We start from the raw sequence: 22,534 nt of genomic DNA on the forward strand, positions 1-22,534 counted from the left end.
ATTTGTAAAGGACTTATTTTAACCAATAAATAAAATGATTTGCCATATATTTTACTGAAACTTGGTAGAAGCAACCGAACAATCTGAGGTTAGGGTTTCTATCCCAATCGAATTTTACTGAAACTTGGTTTGATTGATTTGAAAATACTTTGATATTCATAATCATATGAAAACAAACAGGTTTAATTGATTGCATATATATTTGTTTGTTTGATTGTTTACAGAGAAGAGAGATGGATGGTGATGAGACAGCATCGAAACATTCGCTATCCATCACTCTCAAAAAATGTCAAACGTATGAAAGCATAGTTAGTTAATTAATTAATTTAAGATCTCAAAAAAATAAAAAATAAAAAATAAAAAATAAAATTTAGAAAGAAATATAAAGACGAGTTGACAGGAAACGAAGTTAGAAGGATACGCCACAAATCTGTTCCGATTCATCGCATTTCCGTTTCTCTCTCCTCGCACACCCTTCTTCTCAGGTGATCCTCTCATCTTTTATTCTTTTGAATTTTGTTTAATTTGCTAATTTTTATTTAAGAATGTGCTACTATATTTTTGTTCTTTTTGTTGATTTCAACCTGCATTAAAGGTTGGTTTTTTTTTTTTTTCTTTTTCTTTTTTGGTGGGTTTGTTCTTTCTTTACTGTAATTGAGAAGAAATCTGTTTGAATTTCTGTTTTATAATTATGAATTATTGTTGTTTTGTTGAAATTATGAGTTGGGTTTCATGAAATGCTACTTGGGCACCTTAGATCTGTTTCTTAATTGTTAAATTGAATGCTGTTTTAGGATTTGCTGAATTAGGGTTTGTAGACATTTTCTTGGTGTTGGTGTCTTTGTTTTGAGCTCTAATTTGTGTTAGAACACAGATTGATAAAAAATTAAAGGAAAAAAGAGTGAGCTCTAATTTGATTGCATATCAGTGATTGAGAACCAGGGATTTTCAAATGAAACTGTATCATCTTTTTGTTGGTTGTAATTTGGGTTCAGGGTTAAATTATACTCAGATTGTTTGAATTACGAGTGCTTGCTTGGATATTTGCTGCTTTGCACCTTTTTCAATGCTATAAAACCATGGTATATGAAGTTTTGCAAATTGTTCACAAGTCACAAGTGTTGAGAATAATTCTCGTTCCTTTTGTTGTAGTCTTTACTTTTGGCGCACCCAATCATTTTGCGACAGTTCTTTCCACTTACATGTTATCTATTAATTGTATTGCAGATTTGGTACCTGTACTTCATGAATTCGAGAACATCTGTGACATCCGTGGTTTCCTGCATTCCGGGAAACAAGAACAGTTTCTTTCTCTGGATTTTGGTATCTCTACTGGCTAAGTTTTTGGGAGATCTTATTGTTTACGTGAACTTCCTTCTTGTCCAGGCCATTGACAGGAGTCCATCAGCATTACGCCTATTGTCTATTGTTCCTTAGTTGTGCGTGGACTCGGCCATCTGCATCACTTATCCTTGTCTTGTAATTTGACAGCATGGTTTCTTCTCAGTTCTCTGCTTTGAGTGAGAGCCACAAATCTTTTCGGAGCCAGTTTCTGTGTCCTGTTAACCCTCCAAATGCTGTTCCTGCCGATGATGATGAGTTTGATTTTTCTGATGTTTTTGGTCCTCTACCAGGGCAGTTTCCTGTTGAAGTGAATGAAGGGGATTTTGAAACTACAGGTGCTGATGTGAGTGAACTTGTATATGATGACCCAGTTGTTGTGTACAGGCGAATAGGCGATCACATTCTCTTGTTGGCCCTACTGCTTGCATTAGTCAGTCGTTGAAGCTCAGTAAGCTCTGTCTTGATACTGAGGAAGCAGATGACTTATTGGAGTGTGTGAATGGAAAAACTATTGATGAAGTTTCAGAAATCTCTACAGACGATGATGAAAAGCCTTTGGACTCCTTGAATGATGATCTATTGACAAAGGACCAGAAAGTTGGCCTTGATGATTTTGAGATAATGAAAGTGGTCGGGCAAGGTGCATTTGGTAAGGTATACCAGGTGCTCAAGAAGGGTACTTCTGAAATATATGCAATGAAGGTCATGCGGAAGGATAAGATAATGGAAAAGAACCATGCTGAGTATATGAAAGCAGAGAGGGACATTTTGACAAAGATTGGTCATCCTTTCATTGTCCAGCTCAGATACTCATTTCAAGTAATTCCAATCTTGCTGTGTGTTTTTTTACAGTGCCTTCTAGTCCTTATATTTTTTTATTCATCCAATGGAATTTTAGGAGTGTTCAATTTATTTAAGAAAATAGAGGTGGTTGTTACCTGATGTAACATTGTAGATTTAATTAATGTTATGCTATTACTTAGCCTTTCTTTTGCTTGCCTGTAGACCAAATACAGACTGTATCTGGTGCTGGATTTTTTAAATGGGGGACACCTTTTCTTTCAGCTTGAGAAACATGGTCTTTTCAGGTGAATACCTCTTTTAGATCCTGTTTGTTGATAGCTGGTACTGTTCTGTGCAAAATCAATTAAACAATGTTATGCTTTCAGGGAAGATCTAGCCCGTATCTACGCTGCTGAAATTGTCTCTGCAGTTTCTCATCTCCATGCGAATGGCATAATGCACAGAGATCTGAAGCCTGAAAATATCCTACTTGATGCAGATGGCCATGTATATTTCTTACTGCTTCTCTGTAATATAACATCGTTGCTGATTTTCAAGCTGTGTTGACTTTATCTTTATGTTGCAGGTTGTGTTAACTGATTTTGGTCTTGCTAAAGAAATGGAAGAGAATGGGAGGTCGAACTCTTTGTGTGGGACAGTGGAGTATATGGCACCTGAAATTGTTCTTGGGAAGGGCCATGACAAGGCTGCAGACTGGTGGAGTGTAGGTGTCTTTGATCTTTGAGATGCTTACTGGTCAGGTATAGCTGTGAGACTCATGAATGTATTAATGCATAGTTATGTATGTTCTTCCTGCATTTAGTGAAATAGATGCACCTTTGGAATCTAAATTATAAAATCATCCAGTTTTAAAATTCTCTATGAGAAACAATTCAGATATTATGTATCAAATCCGTGATAAATAGAACTTTAAGAAGCTTAGAATATTTTGTGAAGGTGGTTATACTGCTCTCAGCCTCTTTAGCTTGAGTGTTCAGAAACCACAATTGAATAGTTGGTTATACTGCTATTAGCATCTTTATGCAATTGCAACCGGATTTTAAGTAATGCTGTGACCCTTTAGCCCACATTTGAAATCTATTACCCAAGTCTTATAGATGACTGTTGGTCGTGCAGCCTCCTTTCTTTGGTGGTAACAGGGACAAGATCCAGAAGAAGATTATAAAAGATAAGATCAAGCTACCAGCTTTCTTAACTAGTGAAGCGCATTCTCTGTTAAAAGGGGTAATATATTTTTATATTGTCCTGAACTTATTTACTGGGTGCTTTCTATATGTTGAAGAAGGTTCTGAATGAGCATCTTTGTTTCACAGCTTTTGCAAAAAGATCCAACCAAACGTCTAGGCAATGGAGTAACAGCAAGCGAGGAAGTGAAGCTCCATAAGTGGTTTAAGCCAATTAACTGGAAGAAACTAGAATCGAAGCAACTTCCACCAAGCTTCCGCCCAGAAGTTGATGGAAAACTCTGTACTGCTAACTTTGAAAAATGCTGGACTGACATGCCTGTTGTAATTTCTCCTGCCGCAAGTCCCAATGGCAATGGGAATCTACTCTTCAAGGACTTTACATACGTGAGACCAGCTGCAAGTTTCCTTCAGAGGATGAGTCCCCTGAACGAGCGTGCTTGACTTCAGCTCCCTACTTTTATATGTCTAAATTTCCCATGTAGATGTTCTATGTATGAATCAATTTGACTATGTAAGCCCTTTGGGTAGTTTATTCTCCACTGTTTAATTGTATTCAAAACAAACTTTCCATCATGACTGATGGTTTCCAAAGTTTTATGTGAGACTTGATCCAAATTTAAGGTTGTGCAATCATTAATGTGTGCCTCTATATGTACTATTAGGATGTTTTTGTTGTTACCATGATAAACATCAGAGATATAGACAGACCAACAGGAACAGTTGAAAGTTGAAACAAATTTTGGGCCTTTTTTCACCACTAAGGGTCAAGAAAGGTTATAATGGTCCTAATCAGAAGATGCCATCAGCAGTTTTGCTATCTTCAGACTTTGAGGAATTTGCTGTTTTATCTTTCTCCACATGTAACTACTTAAGTGGATAATATAGGGACTGACACGTGGCAAAAGATCATCCACTGCTGACAGTTCTATTGTGCATCTCAGTTTACCACCCAAACATCATCAAGCTCTTCTTTGGAAACCTATGGCTTCTGCTTTGCTTTCTCCAGCTACAAGTGCACATCCTAAGTCCCTTTCTCTCTCCTTCACTAAACCCATCAAGCAAAACCATTTCTTTTCCTTCATCAACCGACCGAAAAGAATCAATGTCAAGTGCAATGCATTTTCAGATAATATAATAGATGGGTTGGCAGATACTGTTGCTGCTTTACCGGTTATTGGTTCCAGTTTTGTAGAAATACAGGAGATTGCTGATACATTACCGGAATCTGAAAAGTGGGGATTCGCGGTGTTTGCTGGTTTGGCTTGGATATACCTGAATGCAAGGCCTGGATTGCTTATTGGAGCCATTGATGCATACATTCTAGCTCCTTTGCAAGTGGGTTTTGATACCTTGACAGGCAGAAGGAGACTAAAGAGGTCAGATTTTCTGATTACTGATAAGATAGGTGAGGGTTCCTTTGGTGTGGTCTATTCTGGGGTAGTTCTCCCAAAGAACGTAAATGTGGGAGAAAATGTGTCCAAGAGGAGCATGGCAAAAGTTCTTGAATCTGACAAGAGATTCAAGGAAAAGGTTATATTAAAGCAGGTAAGTTTATACTTTCCCATTTGTTATCAAGTTTTCAGCAGTTGTGGAATTGGTTAGCTATATGGTTTTAGACTTGAAAGTTGGTTAGTCAATTTGGCTTTGAGTAGTAAATTACAATCATCTCTTCAAACTTGATCAAGCTTTTGGCTTTTCTCATCTAGATTGTTAAAGCTTTATTCAAATGATGGTGCATAGCGAAAACTATTGTTTGTCATCAGCATCAATATTGTGAATTAGGTTGTTAGATATTTATTTTCTTTATACCATTCATCTGTTAGGTAAAGCTTGGAGTTAAAGGGGCCAAAGAATGTGGTGATTTTGAGGAGTGGTTTAATTACAGGTTATCAAGAGCTGCTCCAGAAACCTGTGCTGATTTTCTTGGAAGCTTTATAGCTGACAAAACAAACTCACAGTATACAAAAGGTGGAAAGTGTCTTGTTTGGAAATATGAGGTATCCCATCCCCCACACATATAGAAAAGAAAAGAAAAGAAAAAAAAGGAAAAGTTTTATTAGCAAGAGTTGCTTTTACAAATTAGCTAAGATAACAATACTCTCTACACAGGGAGATCTAGACCTTGCAGATTACATGAAAGACCGTAACTTTCCTGTGAATTTAGAGAATATCATGTTTGGTCGAGCATTAGAAGGAATGGATTCTCTTGAGCGCAATGCATTGTTCATCAAGCAAATAATGAGACAGATAATCACTTCTTTGAAGAAAATTCATGACACTGGCATTGTTCATCGGGATGTAAAGCCAGCAAACTTAGTAGTGACCAAGAAAGGACAGATCAACTGGTCGAATTCCAGTAATCATCTAAAATAAGATGTATTCATCTTTCGAGAAGCCTCCCTTATGACAAACTGTATAGGGGAAGCTTGATAGTTCGAGCGCTGATGTTAGCTTGAACCTCCATTCGTATAGGCACCATCGGCCCTGCACCAATTTAGCAACGAGCTGCAGCATAAAGCCTAGCATTGTATTCAGCTGACTAGTCAAGGTGCTGGCTTTGGCTTCTCGCCAATCGGATCCAGCGTGCCAGACAAGATGACCCCACCGCCCTAAGAAAGTTAAGAAAATATCATGAAATTAGTATAAAGTCACAAATAAGTTAAAGAAATTATAAGGTACCGTCATAAACTTGTTTTTTCTGCTTGATTTGAAAGAGAATGCCTTGCAGCTAATGCCTCACGAACATCAACATCATACTCTTCCCACCTTTTCCAGCTGGTCGATAAAAGTACATCACCAATGTCAAAGGAGGGGCTTCCCAAGTCTGAGCAGCCTTGGGATACAAGCTCAGGCGTGTGAAACTAATCTCATTTGCCTTCTCAAACTGACCGAGGAATTTTTGCAGAAGTGAAGTCTTTACTTCCGATTAATAATACTAATAATAATAATAACAATAATAACATAGATTTTAAATAACACAAAACCTTTAATAAAATTAAAATAAAAATTTAGATAGAGAATTACCTATATCATCCATTTTTTTTTTAATGTCAATGAACTCGTGAAGTTTGCAGGCATTATGGAAATACAAGTATTGGTCATATATTGGATTATTTATGCCATGACGCTCCCAACGCATCTTTCTCCAACTAGAAACTACTGGTTCTGTATACGACGCCCATCTTAAGCTCATGTCATTGTACAGCTCTGAACCTGCCGGTGGAATCTGCAAAAAATATTTAAGAAATTTCATAGAGCTACAACTTATAAGAAACTTGCCCTTAAACTTGCCCTTTTTCATAATTCACCTAAGAAACTTCGTAATAATTTAAGGTTATCGACATCATAAAAAAAAAAAAACTTACAAGTTTTAGATTCATACCTCTTTATCATATGGCAGTTGAAGGTCAGTAGACGATTCGGGGTGAAGGGCAAGCCAGTGAATGTAATAGTTCTTCAAATTAATGATGATTTCACAATCATAATTCATTGGATATAATAGCTTAAACGTCTTGGCAAGCTGCAATTTTTTTTAGAAGAAATTCAAGGAACATCATTCATTGATAGAACAAGTGTACTTATATAAAAATTACTAAGCATATATAAAAATTACTTGATGATTTGAATGCTGAAGAGCAAAACCAGGTGTGATATGTTTTGATCCGAAATCAACACTTTTTTTTCAGATTTAATACTCAGAAATTTCGCCTATTTTTAATCCTCTCTGTTAAAGATGGCTGGTGGGGATGCTGAAAAGAATGGAAGATCGGTGGTACCATATGCTGACCCTTATTATCTGAGGAGCTCAGATAGCTTCAACACACCTCTAGGAGTGATTATTTTCAATGGAAAAAATTACAACTGGTGGAGAAGCGTGAAGATGGCCCTCGGATCAAAGAACAAGTTGGGATTTCTTGATGGTAAGATTCCCAAACCTGAATTAACTTCATCAGATTATAATAAGTGGGTGAAGAAAGATTATATGGTTAGATGTTGGATGTCTGCTACTGTTACAACCACTATAGCTGAACAAATGCTCTAATGCACCAGAACTATACATGTTGAAGAAAGAATTAAGTGACTTAGAACAGAACAATTTAACTGTGTCTGAGTATATGGGGAAACTGAAAGAATACTGGAATAAAATAGGAAACATAAAAGGATTTCCTGTATGCAATTGTGGTGCTATGGGAAAGTGTACTTGTGATGTAGTGAGGAAGATGGTTGAGAGAGAAGAGAAAAACAGAGTAGTTGAATTTCTCATGAGGCTGAATGCAGGATATGATGTTCAAAAACAGAACATCATAGGAATGGACCCTTTACCCACTCTGAACAAGGATTATCAATTAGTCTTGCAAGTGGAGAAACAGAAAGAAATATCTGGTTTGATGGAGTTTGGAATGGAAGCAAGTGCATTACTTGCAGGAAAGCAGCACATGAGTTATCCTCATCAAAGAAGCAATTTGGAAGCAATGGGTATCAAAAGAGAGAGAGTAAGGAGGAAAAGAGTAGGAAAAAATGTGAACATTGCAAGTTCACAAGACATACTATAGATGAATGCTTCAAGCTCAATGGTACACAAAGCTCAAATCTAAGGGAGTGAAGAGTGGGATATATGCAGGAAACGTGAATGCTACCATTGAAAATGGAATCCTAGATAACCCACTGGAGATTGAGAGTTCTGATGATAACCATAGCAAAGGTGCTAAACCTGATGCAGAGACAGTAAGTGCAGTAGTGCAGGAGGTCCTAAGAGCAATGAGTCAGAAGCATCAACCTGGAAGCAGCTCGGGAATCAAGAACACGTGCAATTTTGCAGGTATAACATCCAACTTAAATGCATGTTCTTACTATGACATGTATGATAAGAATTCTTGGATAATTGATTCAAGAGCTTCTGACCACGTGGCCAGTTCAAAGAATTTTTTGTTGAACTTAGAAATTTGAGAAAAGAAGTGACTATTGGGATGCCCGATGGGAATGCAAGAACTGTGAAACAAATTGGAACAATTGTATTGTGTCCTGAGATTACGCTTAAAAATGTCTTATACATGCCGAGTTTAAGCATAATCTTCTTTCAGTAAGAAAATTAGTAAGAAATGGAAACGTAAAGGTGTTGTTTACTGACGGTGAGGACGAATCCTTGTTAATGGGAAGGAGAAAGGAGGATTATATAAACTGATGATAGTTGGAGATTCGGAGAGGTTGGAGAAGCTGCATGTTGAAAAAAAAGATCTAGATGTAGATGTATGCACTGGAAAAGTTTAAAATTGTAAATCCAAGAACAATTTAGAGTTAATTCCTGAAAGTGTCTAAGATGAGACACTTAACCTTTTGTGATTGTAAGAGTTTAAATGAGTATTTTTGTGATACTTCTTCTTTAGCAAAGCGTCATAAATTGCCTTTTACTCCTGGTGCTTCTATTGCAAATGAAATTTTTGATTTGGTCCATGTAGATCTATGGGGTCCTTATAGAACTCAAGCAATTACAGGGGCTTCTTATTTTCTCACAATCTTAGATGATAACTCTAGAACAACTTGGACATACATGTTGTCCAATAAAGAGCAAGTGAAAGGAGTTTTGAGAGATTTAATAGCATATGTAGAGAGAATCAGTTCAAAACTAAAGTGAAAGTGATAAGAAGTGATAATGGGACAGAGATGTTTCAGAGCGAATGTAATGAGATATTTAAGAAGAATGGGATTTGTCATCAAAGGAGCGTAGCAGGGGACGGTGCCACAACAAAATGGGAAAGTGGAAAGAAAATATAGACATTTGATCGAGACAGGCAATCAAATTACATGCAGGGATTCCAAACAATCTCTGGGGTGAATGTGTTTTGGCTGCCACACATATTATTAATTTATTACCATCTTCTGTCTTAGGATGGAAAACTCCATACGAAAAGTTAATGAAGAAAGCTCCAAGTTATGAACATTTGAGAGTTGTAGGATGTCTTTGCTATGCTCCAAATGTTCATAGAAAAGGAGACAAATTTGCACCTAAAGGTGTAAAATGCATTTTTTTAGGTTATCCTGCAGGACTGAAGGCATACAGGGTTCTCGAACTAGAGTCCAGAAGAATATTTGTGGCAAGAGATGTGTTCTTTAAGGAAAATATTTTCCCTTTCAAGCAATCTGCAAAAGAGCTTGCTAAATTGCCCAACAATATGATAGTTCTTCCTGAACTTTCATTTGAAGATGAGAATAATACACCAATTCCCGAATTTGGTGATTCAAGTCGTGAAGAGAGATTAAATGCAGAAATTGAAGAAATAGAACACACCAATCAAGAACAACAACTCGAGCAAGAAATGACAGAGAATGTACAAGGGGACTTGCAAGATACTGCAATACCAGACAAACAAGCAGAACCAATTTTGAGACCATCCAGAAGCAGTAGAGTTCCTTTGAAATTCAAAGAATATGAGAGTGAATATCTGAAGAATAAGAGAAGACAACAGAATGATGGTGAAGGAAATGCAAATTTGATGTTTGCAGATTTAGATAATGTTATGAGAGTGAAAGAGCCATGCAGTTACAAGGAAACATCTACGGATGCGAAATGGGTAAATGCTATGGAAGAAGAATTTGAGGCAATAAAAAAGAATGAGACCTGACTTAACCATCTTAGTTCAGCAATTAAGTCAGTATGTTAGTTGTCCTAGAAAACCTCACTTACATGCTGCTTTACATGTGGTTCGATATCTCAAAGGGACAACAGATTTGGGGTTGTTCTATCCTAGACAAAACGAACACATTTTACTTGGTTACAGTGATGCAGATTCGGGGAGGGCAGGTCTCTTACAGGGTTCTATGTGTTCTATGTATTTCTGGGAACTTCCTTAATCTCTTGGAAGACCAGGAAACAAAATGTTGTATCTAAGTCATCATGTGAGGCTGAGCTTCGAAGCATGTCCCAAACTACTAGTGAATTGGCATGGGTTGCAGGGATCTTTGAAGATCTAAATATTGATGTTCCTAATAAATCTGCACAATATATCGCAGAGAATCAATCTTATCATGAAAGAACAAAGCATCTCAAACTTGATTGCTACTGTATTAGAGAGAATATAGATGCGGGTTCATCTCCACTTCTTATGTGAAGTCCACCCTTCAGCTTGCTGACATTCTTACAAAATCATTACCTTCTTAGCTGCATGATTTTCTTAGTGCCAAGTTAGGACTTGTGACATTATCCCAAGCTCACAAAAAATACATAAGGCATCATCATCAAGATCTACTATTGCGATTATTACGAGACAAATTAAATTAACAAAATTATGTAACTTACCCCAATGGAAATATGAAACTCAAACTGCTGTAATGGCTGGATGGGAAGTAGGATTCCAGGGATCCTGCTCTGGGGCGACTGAAGAGATGAACCCATCCTGGTCCCTTCCAGCTGACGAGCAAGCTCAGCCCATCTGCTTCCCAAACCTCCTCCTTGTGATGAACTGCCAACCTGAATAATCAAGAAAATGAAGAATATGTTAGAACAAAATTTGGAGGAATGAACAAGAGGGACCGGATATATTTTCTAGACACGTATCATAGCCGCTTTCCTAATAGTTTATTATCGACCATCTACGAAACAACAGGGTTAACACGATATTGTTATTGGGATACAAAGAAGAGACCATTGATTTTGGTTGTTTATCAAAATCAATCTACAAGAAGTTTGTGAACAAGTGTTTGTAAACCCAATTAAGAGAAAATACTATCAATAAATTCTCTCAAAAGAAGCAAGTTATACGATAATCTCTTTTTTTCATCCATCATATATGTCATATAAACTCCTATTTATAGAATTTATATGAAGAGTAGTTAAAATCCAACGGACATGTACGTTCACAAAGCAGATCGGGTAATGCTACCCTACCGAGCGCGAGCAACATCTCAATGAAATTGAGATAATTGACTATCTTACTCGTGCTTGCCCTAGAGAGCCCGGGCGAAGCAAAAATTAGTCAATTTTGCCTTGTATTGTCACTTTAATACAAATTAGTCAATTTTGCCTAAGTTGGTGAAGCGGCCAAACTTTTTCTGGTGGTATTTTTCCTCTCTATCAAATATTTTGTGTAATTGTGTTTAATATGTTTCGAAAGTATCCATCTGGGCATGAAAACGCAATTTAAAAAAAGAAGGAAGATCAATTCATTCAATCACAAAAAGGTGCTTTAGATAAGTTTTTTTTGTAATAGTGCCACAGTCAAGTGAAAATCCTATTAATTCAGAGTTAAAAGAAAATAATGATAATGTTGGTGGTGATAATGTTAATGTTAATGATAATGTAGATGAAATTAATGACAATGTTAATGTTGATGAATATTAATGTTGAGCAAGATGTGAATCTGAATAATGTTGATGATTTTGAACAAAATGTGGAGGAAAATTTAGACCATAATATTCACAATGTTGAAGAAAATGATTTTGTTTCTCGTGATATATATGATCCAAGGATATGGGAAGCTCTTGATGAGAAGTCGATTGATATTTTGGCTCTCAATGGCCCTAAAAGAGACTTAACCATAGTGAAAGGCCCTAACGACAAAGTATCTAGGAGATTTACTTCAAATTTATATACTAGGTATTTGCCTAATGGTGAAACTTGTGATAAAGATTGGCTTGTTTATTTTAAAGATATTGACAAAGTATATTGTTTTTGCTGTAAAATCTTTAAAAAGGGTATCGGAAAAGGCAATTTGGTACATGAAGGATATAATAATTGGTCACATGTTAGTCATAGACTTAAAGAACATGAAACAAGTGTTGATCACGTTTTGAACATGGGTGCTTGGTGTGAACTTAGAAATAGATTGAAAAATAATGAAACAATAGACAAAGTTACCCTTTTCGAGGCGGAACAGAAGAGACAGGAGGAGAACAGGGTGCGGATTGAAGGGCGGTTTGACCGTTTCCGTAACGACCAGGAGTTACAGGCGACGATGGCGGCCAGGGAGCGGGAGAAGTTCCAAAAGGAGATAAGGGCGGCGTTAGCAGCGGCGGCGCAGGGTAGTCCACCACCAACCCCCGTTATTCAGCCGTTACATGTCGAGAATAGCCAAAATCAGGACGAGAATGAGATTTGCACTCCGGTGGGAGGATTCGGAATGCCAGAATGGAGAAAGAGGGGCCCAAGGGGGTGGGCGGAGGAAGGCGACGGAGACGGTGTAAGGTGGAAACACAAAAAAATCGATATGCCAATTTTCGAGGGCAAGGACCCTGATAATTGGGTGATGCGTGCAAAAATGTATTTCGATGTGTATCAGGTGGCGGAGGAAGATAGAGTCACCGCCTCCGTGGTGGCTATGGACGGGCCCGCGCTTCAGTGGTATCACTGGGAGCAAAGGCGGCGACCGTTCGCCCACTGGACAGATCTGTGATGTAGGCTACTGAAGGAATTTCGACCTACCCATGCCTTCGATTCATCACTCAACAAAGGGAAGTGGGAGGAGAGTATCAAAAATGGCTTCGTAAACTTGTTGGGTTCGATTTTGAGATACAATACCGTCTCGGGGCATCAAATCGGGTTGCGGATGCTCTATCCTGCATGGATCAGTCCCGTGTGCAATTTGGAGCAATGATCCACTCTCAAATGGTGGACTGGGCCGACCTGGAAAGGGAAGTCCAGCAAGATAAGTGGTTGGGCCAAATCAAGTTGGGCCTTGAGGAAGGAAGAGAGGGTTTGCACGGATTCCACATTGAGAATCAGAAAGTTATGTATAAGAACAGAATAGTGCTACCCAAGACTTCGAAGTTTATCCAGGGACTTCTTCGTGAGTACCATGACTCACCGACCGGAGGGCATGACGGGGAAGTCAAAACCTACCTTAGGGTGGCGGCGGACTGGTTTTGGCCGGGGATGCGCCGTGAGGTTGGAGATTATGTACGGCGCTGTATGGTTTGTCAACGAAATAAGGCGGAGCAACGGAGCCCTCTAGGCTTATTACAACCGCTACCGATTCCGGAGGCGATTTGGGAGGATATATCAATGGATTATGTAGAAGGGTTACCGGTTTCAAGGGGGATTGACACTGTGCTGGTGGTGGTAGATAGGCTATCGAAGTATAGCCACTTCATCGGGTTGAAACACCCGTTCTCAGCCCTTAAGGTGGCGGATTGTTTTGTGAAGGAGGTGGTTCGCCTCCATGGTTTTCCTTCCACCATTGTTTTCGACCGCGACAAGGTTTTTATAAGTAATTTCTGGCGCGAATTGTTTCGGTTGCAGGGGTCACATTTGAAGCGGAGTACGGCATATCATCCTCAGATGGACAAACTGAGATTGTGAACAAGGGATTAGAGACTTATCTCCGGTGCTACATTGCGGATCAACCAAAGACGTGGGCCAAGTGGTTGCCCTGGGCGGAATACGCCTATAACACCTCCCCTCACACATCCACCAAGGTCACACCGTTCAAGGTGGTTTACGGGAGAGATCCACCGAAGCTCTGGCGGATTGGGCGCGGTCAAACCCCGGTGGATACGCTTGACGAGTGGTTACAGGAGAGAGACTTAGTGTTGGATGAATTGAAGGTCAATTTGGTCAAGGCTCAGCAATTGATGAAGGAGTACGCCGACAGAAAGAGGAGGGACGATCAATTTGAACCAGGGGAGGAGGTTTTTCTCCGCCTACAGCCGTACCGGCAGCGATCTCTAGCCAAGCGACCCAATGAGAAGTTAGGAGCTCGATTCTACGGGCCGTATAAGGTGATTCAGAGGATCGGGAGAGTTGCATACAAGTTGGAGCTTCCATCGGAGTGTCGTCTACACCCTGTCTTTCACATTTCTCAATTGAAGCGAGCCATTGGGTCAGCACCGGTCAACCCGTCGGTTCCACCGCAACTCACCTCTGATCTGGAACTAGTGGTGGAGCCCGAGGGAATATTGGATGCGCGGCGACGATCGCAGGGGGATGGGTTCGTGGTTGAAGTGCTCGTGAAATGGGTTGGGTTACCGGAATTCGAAGCGACTTGGGAGGAGGCCAACATCATCAAACACCGTTTTCCCGACTTCCACCTTGAGGACAAGGTGAATCTCGAGGCGGGTATTGTCATGGATCAGCCACTTGTGGGTGAGGGTACGGGCCGACCCATTAAAGTCTACTCACGAAGGCCCAAATCACACAAGAAAAGCAACGATCACCAAGTTGGAAGTCAACAGGAGGAGTCCATGATAGGGACAGCAAAGGGAGTCAACCACAACAAGGAAGATGAGGACAAGGATGATTAAGAAGAGCTTAAGGAAATTAGCAGCAAGCTTTCCTATCTGTTTTATTTTTATTTTGCCATTTTCATGAATGATCACATGTAAGGACTTTTGCATTTTGTGTTAGCTTGAGTATAAGTTAGTAGGAGTATGTTAGAAGACATTATCGAGAAATTAAGTGAGAAACCCCTTGAGAGTAGTAGCCTAAAGCTACCTTGAGGTTTATGGCCTCAAGCCATTAGCTATCCATTGTAACCGAATCAATCAGTTTATTGAATCAAATACTCAAGCTTTCCTCTATTTCTTGCCTTAAATATTATATTGAGTGAATACAAAAATCGGTCTTTGACAGCCCCATTTTAAAAAGTTAAACAGGGCCCAAATTTTTTTTGCAATTTTAGCCCCGGCACTGTACAAAATTAACATAACTTGACAATTTTTGAACTGTATAAAATTCACAATCACCACGACATCATGTCTCTGCTCATAAAATCACACACATAATATTTTAATGTTGCATTTTAAAGTGTCGTGAATACCATTACAAACATGATCATACACTATTGATATATAATGAAAATACATATATCACTACATGGAATCAAACCATAAAACATTTCACTTATCAATAACACCAAAACTATTTAATTTCAACATCATAAAAACAGAATAATCCAACGAAAAATTAAAACGAAAAAAGAAATTTACCCCAGGAAGAGTTTCTTCTCCACTGACCTGTTCCTTCCCCTTGTCCCCAATAACCTACAATGAAAACCAACTCAAATGGATTAGAATCACTGCCGAAAACGAAATTACAGAGTAAAATCGCAAAGATTATCGAAAATAATCACCATTTTTCGTGAGTGATACGAGCTTGCGCAACAAGGAAGAGAGAGCGGGAAGAAAAGGTGATGTACGGGACCGTACTGGTTATTGGGTGGGGGGGGAACTAGAGTCAACAGTCAGTCAAGGAAATGCAAATAGCGTGGGATTAGAATGAAAACCAACTCAAATGGATTAGAATCACTGCCGAAAACGAAATTGCAGAGTAAAATCGCAAAGATTATCGAAAATAATCACCATTTTTCGTGAGTGATACAAGCTTGCGCAACAAGGAAGAGAGAGCGGAAAGAAAAGGTGATGTACGGACCGTACTGGTTATTTGTGGGGGGTTTCGTTGTGCTCGGTTGTGGGGATTTCCAATCCTAAAACCATGAAACTCAAGAGGGAAATCCGGGGAAAGACGGTGGTGGTGATGGTGGATCCCGGGGCCACGCATAACTTCATTTCCCACCGGGTGATCGGAGAAGCCGAGGTGATTAAGGAGGAAGGAGGGGAGTTTGATGTGGCGTTGGGAAACGGAGAGACCATTCGAGGGAGGGGTGTCTGCCGTGGCGTCAGTCTGAAGCTCACCGGCGGCGTAACAATAGTGGAAGACTTCTTACCGTTGGAATTGGGTAATGCGGATGTTATCCTTGGGGTACAGTGGCTCGAAAAATTGGGAGCCGTTACTACAAATTGGAAATCCCATATTATGAAATTCAATCTTGCCGGAGTTCCGGTGACACTGGTCGGAGATCCGTCGTTGGAAAGTAGCCGCATTACTTTGAAGGCGATGATACGAACCTTGAGCAAAAGTAAGGGAGGACTCTTGGTGGAAGTGAATAAAATAGAGGCAGTAAGTGAGAAAAATGAAGAAAAGGAGCTTCCTGCCTACTTAAGAGGCCTCATTAGCAAGTATGGGCCTGTGTTTAACATGCCTAATGGGCTCCCTCCAAACCGTGGCTATGAACATGGAATTGTTCTTAAGCAAGGAAGTAACCCAATAAGCGTTAGGCCATATCGCTATCCCCAAACACAAAAAGATGAAATAGAGCGGCTCATTAAGGAGATGATGGAGGCCGGGATTATCCAACCGTCAACAAGCCCATTTAGTAGCCCGGTGCTACTAGTGAAGAAGAAAGACGGTTCTTGGCGTTTTTGTGTCGATTACCGGGCCTTAAACAAGGAGACGGTGCCGGATAAATATCCAATACCGGTGATTGATGAATTATTGGATGAGCTCCATGGTGCGATGGTGTTTTCTAAACTCGACTTGAAGTCGGGTTATCACCAAATTCGGGTCAAACCCGAAGATGTTCACAAGACCGCTTTTAGAACCCATGAAGGGCATTACGAGTTCTTAGTAATGCCATTCGGGTTGACTAATGCGCCGGCGACCTTCCAATCCTTAATGAATGACGTTTTCCATCCATATTTAAGGAGGTTTGTGTTAGTATTTTTCGATGACATCCTCATATATAGCAAGAGTGAGCAAGAGCACGAGCAACATGTGGAAATGGTCTTAAGGAAGTTGGCCGAACATGAGCTTTATGCCAACCTCAAGAAGTGTGAGTTCGGGAAATTGAAGGTGGCTTATCTTGGCCACGTAATCTCTAGGGGAGGGGTGGCCATGGATGATGTCAAGGTGGCGGCAATATTGCGGTGGGAAGTACCTAAAAATCTTAGGGAACTTAGAGGGTTCCTTGGATTAACCGGCTACTATCGGAAGTTCGTGGCACGGTATGCTCAAATTGCCTCGCCACTCACTTCACAACTCAATAAGGACAACTACGGTTGGTCGGAAGAGGCTACAAGGGCCTTCGAGGCTCTTAAGAGAGCCATGACCACGGCTCCCGTGCTAGCTATGCCCGATTTTGGGAAAGAAATCGTGGTGGAAACCGATGCTTCCGGTTTTGGAGTGGGAGCGGTAATGATGCAAGAGGGTCGCCCAATAGCTTTTTATAGCAAGTTACTTGGTGTGAGGGCTCGAGATAAGTCCATCTATGAAAAAGAGTTAATGGCGATATGCTTAGCCATTGAGAGGTGGAAGCATTACTTGTTGGGTCGATGGTTCGTGGTTAGGACCGACCAACAAAGCCTTCGATTCATCACTCAACAAAGGGAAGTGGGAGGAGAGTATCAAAAATGGCTTCGTAAACTTGTTGGGTTCGATTTTGAGATACAATACCGTCTCGGGGCATCAAATCGGGTTGCGGATGCTCTATCCTGCATGGATCAGTCCCGTGTGCAATTTGGAGCAATGATCCACTCTCAAATGGTGGACTGGGCCGACCTGGAAAGGGAAGTCCAGCAAGATAAGTGGTTGGGCCAAATCAAGTTGGGCCTTGAGGAAGGAAGAGAGGGTTTGCACGGATTCCACATTGAGAATCAGAAAGTTATGTATAAGAACAGAATAGTGCTACCCAAGACTTCGAAGTTTATCCAGGGACTTCTTCGTGAGTACCATGACTCACCGACCGGAGGGCATGACGGGGAAGTCAAAACCTACCTTAGGGTGGCGGCGGACTGGTTTTGGCCGGGGATGCGCCGTGAGGTTGGAGATTATGTACGGCGCTGTATGGTTTGTCAACGAAATAAGGCGGAGCAACGGAGCCCTCTAGGCTTATTACAACCGCTACCGATTCCGGAGGCGATTTGGGAGGATATATCAATGGATTATGTAGAAGGGTTACCGGTTTCAAGGGGGATTGACACTGTGCTGGTGGTGGTAGATAGGCTATCGAAGTATAGCCACTTCATCGGGTTGAAACACCCGTTCTCAGCCCTTAAGGTGGCGGATTGTTTTGTGAAGGAGGTGGTTCGCCTCCATGGTTTTCCTTCCACCATTGTTTCCGACCGCGACAAGGTTTTTATAAGTAATTTCTGGCGCGAATTGTTTCGGTTGCAGGGGTCACATTTGAAGCGGAGTACGGCATATCATCCTCAGATGGACAAACTGAGATTGTGAACAAGGGATTAGAGACTTATCTCCGGTGCTACATTGCGGATCAACCAAAGACGTGGGCCAAGTGGTTGCCCTGGGCGGAATACGCCTATAACACCTCCCCTCACACATCCACCAAGGTCACACCGTTCAAGGTGGTTTACGGGAGAGATCCACCGAAGCTCTGGCGGATTGGGCGCGGTCAAACCCCGGTGGATACGCTTGACGAGTGGTTACAGGAGAGAGACTTAGTGTTGGATGAATTGAAGGTCAATTTGGTCAAGGCTCAGCAATTGATGAAGGAGTACGCCGACAGAAAGAGGAGGGACGATCAATTTGAACCAGGGGAGGAGGTTTTTCTCCGCCTACAGCCGTACCGGCAGCGATCTCTAGCCAAGCGACCCAATGAGAAGTTAGGAGCTCGATTCTACGGGCCGTATAAGGTGATTCAGAGGATCGGGAGAGTTGCATACAAGTTAGAGCTTCCATCGGAGTGTCGTCTACACCCTGTCTTTCACATTTCTCAATTGAAGCGAGCCATTGGGTCAGCACCGGTCAACCCGTCGGTTCCACCGCAACTCACCTCTGATCTGGAACTAGTGGTGGAGCCCGAGGGAATATTGGATGCGCGGCGACGATCGCAGGGGGATGGGTTCGTGGTTGAAGTGCTCGTGAAATGGGTTGGGTTACCGGAATTCGAAGCGACTTGGGAGGAGGCCAACATCATCAAACACCGTTTTCCCGACTTCCACCTTGAGGACAAGGTGAATCTCGAGGCGGGTATTGTCATGGATCAGCCACTTGTGGGTGAGGGTACGGGCCGACCCATTAAAGTCTACTCACGAAGGCCCAAATCACACAAGAAAAGCAACGGTCACCAAGTTGGAAGTCAACAGGAGGAGTCCATGATAGGGACAACAAAGGGAGTCTACCACAACAAGGAAGATGAGGACAAGGATGATTAAGAAGAGCTTAAGGAAATTAGCAGCAAGCTTTCCTCTCTGTTTTATTTATATTTTGCCATTTTCATGAATGATCACATGTAAGGACTTTTGCATTTTGTGTTAGCTTGAGTATAAGTTAGTAGGAGTATGTTAGAAGACATTATCGAGAAATTAAGTGAGAAACCCCTTGAGAGTAGTAGCCTAAAGCTACCTTGAGATTTTTGGCCTCAAGCCATTAGCTATCCATTGTAACCGAATCAATCAGTTTATTGAATCAAATACTCAAGCTTTCCTCTATTTCTTGCCTTAAATATTATATTGAGTGAATACAAAAATCGGTCTTTGACAGCCCCATTTTAAAAAGTTAAACAGGGCCCAAATTTTTTTTGCAATTTTAGCCCCGGCACTGTACAAAATTAACATAACTTGACAATTTTTGAACTGTATAAAATTCACAATCACCACGACATCATGTCTCTGCTCATAAAATCACACACATAATATTTTAATGTTGCATTTTAATGTGTCGTGAATACCATTACAAACATGATCATACACTATTGATATATAATGAAAATACATATATCACTACATGGAATCAAACCATAAAACATTTCACTTATCAATAACACCAAAACTATTTAATTTCAACATCATAAAAACAGAATAATCCAACGAAAAATTAAAACGAAAAAAGAAATTTACCCCAGGAAGAGTTTCTTCTCCACTGACCTGTTCCTTCCCCTTGTCCCCAATAACCTACAATGAAAACCAACTCAAATGGATTAGAATCACTGCCGAAAACGAAATTTCAGAGTAAAATCGCAAAGATTATCGAAAATAATCACCATTTTTCGTGAGTGATACGAGCTTGCGCAACAAGGAAGAGAGAGCGGGAAGAAAAGGTGATGTACGGGACCGTACTGGTTATTGGGTGGGGGGGGAACTAGAGTCAACAGTCAGTCAAGGAAATGCAAATAGCGTGGGATTAGAATGAAAACCAACTCAAATGGATTAGAATCACTGCCGAAAATGAAATTGCAGAGTAAAATCGCAAAGATTATCGAAAATAATCACCATTTTTCGTGAGTGATACAAGCTTGCGCAACAAGGAAGAGAGAGCGGGAAGAAAAGGTGATGTACGGACCGTAATGGTTATTTGTGGGGGGGGGGACTAGAGTCAACAGTCAGTCAAGGAAATGCAAATAGCGTGGGATTATTTTGGTTTATAGAGTATGTAGTAATATAATGGCAAATTGACAAGTCTGACAAATTACTACTCGTAAAAGAAATTTAGTGTTTGGGCAAACATGGATCGACCATTTTGGCCCAAAGCAAAGCCAAATTTCCATACAAGCCCACATATAATATCAATTGCTATTTTGTTAATATCACTAGTTATCCAACGTTTTTATTTTGTTGCCATATTTAATAGAGCATCAATACTCGTGGTATAATTTTATACCACGGTGTAAATATTCATCAAAAAGTTGCAAATTTTTACTATCTTAGTGGCATAAAAGTATAGTATATACCATCCCATGGCAAACTTTAGCTTCGTTCCACGTGAAACATGAACCAACCAAGTCACGCCATGTGGCCTAGTTGTCATACATCTTTTATTTATTTTTTTCAATTGCATTTTAAGAAAAAATTATAAAGTCAAAATTATGAAAAAATTACCATTATTCATAATTTTTCAAGACATACACATAGACACCCATATTAATATAGTTTTATATATTTTTGAAATTCACTTTTTTCTACCTAAATTGCTTATTTTTATTTAATTAACTTTATAAATATTAATTAGTTATTTTCAACATAAAACAAAATATAATTATAATTTAATTAAGTGTATAATTCATACATACAGGAGAGAGAAAGTATGTTGTTAAACTTTTTTTATACCATGGGTGGGGTGATTTTTGGAGAAAGCATATTGTATTGTGGTATAGATGATGTGGAGGATTGAGAAAGTGGTAGAGAGAGAGGGGTGGTATAAATTTTATACCATGAGTGATGATGGTCTTAGCTTAATCGGATCGAAAAAGCTTGTGTGTACCTAGTCCATTATAGTATTATTTTGAATTTGAGGGTTATACACATGTAACTAGATCTGATAATTCTAACCCAGACCCGATGACACTACCCGAATGACCCAACCCATAACCCGAAATTGACCCAATAACATCAACTCATACCTGACCCAAAAATGGAGTTGACATGACACAAACTTGAACTAAACAAACTCGATACCCAAAATTAACCCGAACAGACCTGATATCGAAATGTCCTGAACTAAAATTACTTTATAATTAAACTAATAATGTTTGGTGCAAAAAATAACTCAAATTAATCATCTTCAACCGTAGTCAAGCTCATAATCCGAATTGATAGTTCTTATTATAACAATAACAAAATATAAAATTATTGATTTGAGTTTGATCTACAAATGAAACAACCAGAACATGACCTGGCCTGATTTTGACCCAACTTAAATATGACCCAAACATACTTGACCCGAAAATGGCCTAACCCATATTGAAATGAACCGACCCGAACTCGACCCGATACCTGACCCGAATCATACCTGAAACCCGAAATGACCCAACCTAAATGTTACCTGACCCAACCTGAAATTCAATGACCCATTTGCCAAGTCTACATGTAACAGACGATACTCCTTACAATTAGGAGTATTAAACATAGTGATCCTAATTTTAAATTAGTAACCTTATTTTTAACATAATAACCTTTATTCAAACTTTCCCTCAAAAAAAAAAACCTTTATTAAAACTTGTGTAATATTAAAGCATTGTTTGTAATTAGTCTCCCTGGCAAAAGCACTTTGGAAAATTTTCACACTATGAAGAAAAGGAGTGGGCCGAGTATTTCACATCTCCTTTTTGCTGATGACAGTTTTCTTTTTGCAAGAACCAACCGCCGGGAATGCTCAAAAATAGATGAAATTCTCAACACATATGAAGTAGCTTCCGGACATAAAATTAATTATGAGAAATCGGAGGTCTCTTTTAGCAAAGGCGTATGTGAGTTGAAGCAAGAGGAACTTGTTGAACTTTTAGGGATGAAAAAGGTGGAGGCACATGTGAAGTATTTGGGGATTCCGGCGATTATTGGAAGGTTAAAGAGGGAATATTGTAATGCTTTGAAGGATAGACTTTGGAAAAAGTTGAAAGGGTGAAAGGGTGGAAAGAGAAACTTTTGTCAAGAGCAGGCAAAGAGGTGATCATCAAATCGGTTATCCAAGCCATTCCAAC

General features: G+C 39.9%; 1 protein-coding gene and 1 pseudogene across 2 annotated transcripts; both read left to right on the forward strand.

The window, feature by feature from the left end:
- The first annotated feature begins 334 nt into the window (after positions 1 to 334).
- LOC145609703 (serine/threonine-protein kinase AtPK1/AtPK6-like) lies at positions 335 to 3,972 on the forward strand (annotated as a pseudogene). Its single transcript, XR_014106055.1, has 7 exons — positions 335 to 485; positions 1,228 to 2,163; positions 2,350 to 2,432; positions 2,514 to 2,634; positions 2,714 to 2,888; positions 3,265 to 3,372; positions 3,462 to 3,972. The product of XR_014106055.1 is annotated as a serine/threonine-protein kinase AtPK1/AtPK6-like (transcript).
- Positions 3,973 to 4,272: 300 nt separating this feature from the next.
- LOC145623418 (serine/threonine-protein kinase STN8, chloroplastic-like) lies at positions 4,273 to 6,080 on the forward strand. Its single transcript, XM_081676475.1, has 3 exons — positions 4,273 to 4,880; positions 5,159 to 5,332; positions 5,445 to 6,080. The coding sequence occupies exons 1-3, from the start codon at positions 4,317 to 4,319 to the stop codon at positions 5,706 to 5,708; spliced, it is 1,002 nt and encodes a 333-aa protein (XP_081532601.1). The 5' UTR covers positions 4,273 to 4,316; the 3' UTR covers positions 5,709 to 6,080.
- The last annotated feature ends 16,454 nt before the right edge of the window (positions 6,081 to 22,534 follow it).

This window comes from Chenopodium album, chromosome 3 (assembly GCF_948465745.1).
Source record: "Chenopodium album chromosome 3, dcCheAlbu1.1, whole genome shotgun sequence".
NCBI classification, from domain to species: Eukaryota; Viridiplantae; Streptophyta; class Magnoliopsida; order Caryophyllales; family Amaranthaceae; genus Chenopodium; species Chenopodium album.

Excerpts from the sequence above, each read along its gene's own strand:
- LOC145623418 (XM_081676475.1), top strand. The coding sequence starts at position 4,317 with ATGGCTTCTGCTTTGCTTTCTCCAGCTACAAGTGCACATCCTAAGTCC. Across the intron at positions 4,881-5,158 it reads AAAAGGTTATATTAAAGCAG|GTAAAGCTTGGAGTTAAAGG; the intron begins GTAAGTTTATAC and ends TTCATCTGTTAG. Across the intron at positions 5,333-5,444 it reads GTCTTGTTTGGAAATATGAG|GGAGATCTAGACCTTGCAGA; the intron begins GTATCCCATCCC and ends CTCTCTACACAG.